The sequence below is a fragment of the Cupressus sempervirens genome, chromosome 9, assembly GCF_028749045.1.
Source record: "Cupressus sempervirens isolate cs-2001-9-10 chromosome 9, ASM2874904v1, whole genome shotgun sequence".
NCBI lineage: Eukaryota > Viridiplantae > Streptophyta > Pinopsida > Cupressales > Cupressaceae > Cupressus > Cupressus sempervirens.
Genome location: NC_143126.1, coordinates 372056539 through 372062194, shown reverse-complemented (window position 1 = coordinate 372062194; position 5656 = coordinate 372056539). Strand labels below are relative to the sequence as shown.

At 37.1% G+C, this 5656-nt stretch overlaps 1 protein-coding gene across 1 annotated transcript; it reads right to left on the bottom strand.

The window, feature by feature from the left end:
* Positions 1-298: 298 nt before the first annotated feature.
* On the bottom strand, positions 299-1873 carry LOC149538839 (LOB domain-containing protein 22-like). Its single transcript, XM_089802495.1, has 3 exons — positions 1752-1873; positions 1074-1619; positions 299-864 (listed from the first exon to the last, which is right to left on the bottom strand). The coding sequence occupies exons 1-3, from the start codon at positions 1871-1873 to the stop codon at positions 765-767; spliced, it is 768 nt and encodes a 255-aa protein (XP_089658621.1). The 3' UTR covers positions 299-764.
* Between the last annotated feature and the right edge of the window lie 3783 nt (positions 1874-5656).

Sequence of the window (5656 nt, the reverse complement as noted above, 5' to 3'; positions counted from 1 at the left end):
ATAGTATTCAAATTTATTTTCTTATGTAGTAATGAAACTTATATTAATTCTATCTATCATTAAATATATTATGACATAATATAATGATAATATTAATTAAACTAGAAAAATTAATTAATTCTACATATCATGAGTGAAAATATTTCAAAATTTTGAATTCTCTATAGGACAATTTTATATTGACTAGTGCTATACAACCTAATTGTTAAAACAGGTCTTGAACAAACATCGCATGGAAGGGGACCCTCCATTAGAACAATACAAGCTGCAAATAATGGAAAAATCAACCCAAAAAGAGTAACGAGAAGCCTACAATAATTATACATAGTTGGTGTTTGAAGTATAAACAAAGGGACGCCAATAGAAGCCGACGTCAAGTGGTGGGGATTTATTTATCCAAGAAGCGTAAAAGAGAATGAAGAGCTTGGCATGCACTCGCACAAAACGCGGCATACCCCCTCAAACGACTCTCCCAAAACTCGACGTTTTGCAGCGCGCTTTATTTTGCTAATTTAGAAAGCCCAAAATTAAATCTCTCTGACAAGCAGCAGTTGCAAGGTAAAACTGAAAATGCCTGCCATCCTCCTCTGAAAATAAAGTTCAACTGGAGCCAAAATTACGCCTTTAGATATAGTTGACGGAATACTCGATCCACTGAAAACGGTGGAAATAGGTGGCAACAAATGTCAAAAGAGACTTTTGTCTGGTAAAATGGTGATTGGTTGTTCACACGCAGCAGCGGCAGAGGAAGAAGAAGAATAATCTCATTGCTGATTTGTGAGAGTAAATAGAGCTGCAGCGCTTTTGAGTTCATGCTCTCCCACCTGATCCATTGAATGGTTTTCCTTCAGCGAAGACTCCGCACTGATCACACAAATTCAAAATATATCCCCCAAAACAAAATCAATATCGAAGCCTTGTTGTGCATTAAACTATTGCATGCAGACGGAGAAAAAAGGAAAAAAAGAACTATTGGAAACATTTCCGCTGTAATCTCTTGATCCAGCCATAAAAAGCAAAGCTTTTCCAGAAATGGCATTGAAAAAGAGATGAGAAAAAGTAGAAAGAAAAACCTGGATTCGTAGGCTTCGGTGTAGAGATGCCTGTGGTCGTATTGAATGAGTTTGGAGAGCCTGGAGTCGTAACAATCGTGGTGTTGTTGTTGCTGCGTGTAGAGGGCGGGAGGGTCGCAGGGCAGGCAAGAAGAGGACCAATCCAAGGTGTGTGGAGGAGGGGGGAAATCGAAGGTGGGGCCATTGTGGTAGAGGTGGTGGAGGAGCAGGGTCTGGCTCCGGACGAGGTCGAGCTGGTGGCGGAGGGAGTCGAGGCGGGACTGGAGCATGAGGATGATGCCGAAGCAGCCGTGGACGGGGTCCTTCTCCCGGGCATTGGCCTGGTATATGATGGACTTCATGGCGTCCTTCTTCTGGCTCTCGTCCACCTGCCGGAGGATCCTCAGAATGTTACTCACTCCGAACAGCTTGTGAGCGTTCAGGAACACCTTCGGCTGCTCCGGCGGGAAGTAGGGCGCCAAGGGGCAATCCGCCGAGCACTTTCTCCTCTGGTATTTGCATGCAGCGCACGCCTGTCCGCTCCCGCTTTTTCCTGTCATCTTCAACCTGCACTCGCTCAAACAAGCCTCATTTCGTTAGAAAAATGCAAATACATTTTCAGTATGCTCATCAGCTATGCACTGCATGCAAGCTGAATTTGTGGAGAAGAAAAGGTCGGAGAGGATAAAGAAGACTCACAATGACATATGGGGAGAAGAGAAGGGATGATGATGTTGTGGAGTGGGGGGATGGCGCGTCCTTATAGTGCGGGGGGAGGAGTTTAACTGTAAACGAGAGAGGGAGGGCGTTCTTTTAATCATCACGATCTTAACGGAACGGAATTAGGTGGCGAAGATTAAGTCTTAAACACCGCTTCTGTCTCCGCCAAATTCCACGGGATTTTCATTCTACTTAATCATCTTCCCAAATTAGCTACGCGCTAATGTCGTTCCAAGTCCAAGTGGGATTCCATTTCCCAAACAGATTTTCTAGATAAATAATCAGTTTTCTCCTTACCCACCTCCACCTGTTTTTGGCCTTATAACTTTACCTCAACGCTTTACGTCTACACGTGGGGCCGTTGGGATGCCTATTTTCTACACGGACATCGTTTGACCCTATGAAAGTGGTTATCCCCGAACTAAAATTCAACTCTTGTGCGAAGGAGAGTATTCAAAGGATGTTCTCTTTTCTATTTATGAATTACTCAACTCAATTATATTTTTTCTTTAATAATAAAGAGGTGGTGGAGACATAAACATTTTATCAAGGAGTACACTAGTATTCATCCCAAACTTCCTAGTGCAAGCACCTTTGCTTTGATACTATAGAGTTGGGACAAGTTGAGGATAGGGGTTGTCATTGGACCTAAGTTGTCAAAATTTGTGGACACACAAGTAACACTAAATAGTCAAAGATTACAAGAAGCAAAATATCACCATAGAAAATATGCATATGCTAGGAGAACAAATATGATTCTGACTGTTAGGTGGATGTTGATGCTCAAATTATTCATGGATGATTAATATAGTCATGTGGATAATTATATACTAATGTTTGCACATGATTATTATGATTATAGGACAATTATGTATTTTTTGTTTCATGCAATGATATTTGATAGTGATTTTAATTATTGTATGATCTTGATGTAGATAGTGATATATGATTTAGTGTTGTAACATTCTTCTTGCATAAGCTATATGTATTTTAATATTGCACCAATATCTACTCTAAATGCATAGGACTTGTGACAAATGGGAAGGGGAGGTGATAAGATAGCATATTATGTAAGGTTAGTAATGCCAACCTAGCTTGATGAAGGGTGAAGGTCTTATGTGGAAGTCAACATGGTAGGTAAAAGAAAAAAATTATGAGTCCACTTTTACACTTAGTCATTTCATAAAAAATAGAGTTTATGAAACGGTGTCTCACTTCTAAAAAATCAAGGTCACATTATACTTTGGGATCCCAAGCCAAAATTTAAATTGGGATCCCATAAGGCATGGGATCTTGAGCCTAACTTGTGGAATAGGAACCCATTTTGAAACATAATCTTGGCATTCTAAACATTACCCCATTTCAAAATGGTGTATCATTTGGAACAATACCTTGTTTCATTATTGTGTTTCTTTTTTAGCCTTTGAGGTATGTCCTTTTTTTATTTTGTGCATTTTTTATGATTGGTTTTAGTAGTATTTATTGTTTTTACTAGTTTTTTGTTGTTTTTTAATTATGAAATGAAGGCATATGTGTTAAATTTATTTAATTTTACTGTGTGAATGTAAAAAATAAGTTTCATAATTATTTTAAGATTTTGATTTATTTACTATATATAATTTTTATTATGTTTGTTCCTTAAAATGTAGAAACAACATACATTACATAATGACACAATATAAAATAAAATAAATGGGTAATCTTGAATACAAACCTTAAATTAATAATAAATGAGTAATCTCGGGAGCACTTAATACCATTAGCAAACATCAATATATATTAGTGTCCATATTATATTCAAGGACCCCTTAGCACATATTATATATCCTAGGACCATTAATGACCCCTTAGGGCCCATAAATGGGTCCTTGATGCAAGAGCATCCTAGTTGGTTCTTAGCAATCTTACATCAACCAAAAACATTTGTCTTTTAGTTTTAGTTGTTTCTTACTTTACTAGCCTGAATCGTTAGGATTTTGACCCATCAGTTTGCTGAGTTACATCTTGTGCAACAAGGTGAATCAATGTTCCACACATTTTTCCCAACTATGAATATTATTGACAATCTTTAAACTTGATAAGTAGGAGATAATTTCCATAGCAATTGATGAGCTTAAGGGGCTTTCTAATGAATGGTTCATAAGGCACAACACTTGGTGAAGGTTTTACAAATGGTGTTGCAAGCTTTGGGTTTAACCATGGAGGAAACTCTGTAGTTAAGCGCGCTCAAGCTGGAATAGTACTGGGATGGGTGACCTCTTGGGAAGTCTCGATGCTTCACCCCTATGAGCATCACCTAGATCTAATGAGTGCTAAGTGTTCCATTTATTCTCATGAGAGATGGATTCATGTTGAATCACTATTCATGAAACATGGGTCAATGAGTTTGACTCAAAATCACAAAGTTAAATCCTAATAGCAATATCACAATCTTTAAACCTGCTGAGATAATCAAACTAAAAAGTAAACATAAGCATAACACAATGAAACTCATAACACCATTATTTTTTATCTAAGGAAACCTTGGCCAAAAGAAAACCCCAGTGAGGATGGTACTCACAAAATTATTGATGCAAGAGCATCTTGGGTATTTGAGAAATCTTGCATCAACCAAAAATATTTCTTGTTTTCCCTATTAGTCTATTGTTCGTGAAGTAATGTTGTTGCTTCTTTAGGTTTCAGTTTGTGTATAGTTGATATCATGTCAATGAAATATCCTTCATCCTTTTCCTAAGTGCATGTATCCTGGTGTTTCATATTCTTTGAGTTTTGTGTAATTCTTTGTGGTCTTTGTTTCTTGTATTTTTCATCTAGCCGGTGTGTTGTTTCCTTAAGCAAAGTTCTGTATGATGACATGTGTATACTCAAAAGGGTACACTTCTCTAAGTCCTTTTATCCAAGGAATCTTATAGATTGAGAGCCTTGAATGATGACTTAGAGCTCCCTTGTCATGGCGTGTAAAGGTTATAAGCATGAATGAAATGTCTCTCAAATGAGCATAAGAATGCAAACCCTTGCAAGTATGCCATGAAATGGAAGATTCCAAGAAAATATGAAGGATGCTAGTGTCTAAGAATCCACATGCAATGTGATGCAAGTGAAGACTAAGCTATCAAATGAGATATGGAATGCAAACTAACTAGAAAAATGAGAGTATTAGAATCCTTCTAATTAAACTAGTTGTGTTATCCTAATGCACAAAAAGGAAACTATACTAATGCAACATGACATTAAACTACTTTGATATGCAAGTGAGAGTATGAGGCCACAAGATCTTATAAAGCTCCAAGAGTGCCTAGAAAAACCTTTATCATAATAATAGTACAAGAAGTTTGATCCCTCTTTTAAAGAAGTACGAAAGATGGAGATCATGAAACAAGAGGATCTAATCAAGGTTGAGGAGTTGACTTTTACATGATCCTCGTGCACAAGTATTTCCACCAATCATAAAATGCTTTTATGTGTGCAACTTGGGATAAGAGATGAATGGGGTCTTTTATTTAATTAAAGGGGGGACATGTTCCTTTTAATAAAATAAGAACTTAGGATATAGTGGCCAAACTAGATAGGATAAAATCAAATAAATTTTTTTTTTGAAGATTTGATAAAAAATAAGTGATTTAATAGTTTTAGCGAAAATGTTGAGGGGTGTGTGCACCAAGTTGATGTACAAAAAATTGGACACCCCTCCCCTTGCCAAAAAAAAAGCAAAATTTTCAATAACTCGATTAGGTTATTCAAAAGTGAAATGTCAGCTAAGCCCAAGTATCCAAGCTTGACCATTATACTTTAAAAAACTTGATTGGGCTTTTTTGGATTATCTAAGTTAATAACCCAATCAGGTTTTGTAAAGTATATAGTATGATTGTTGTCCACATTTGAGA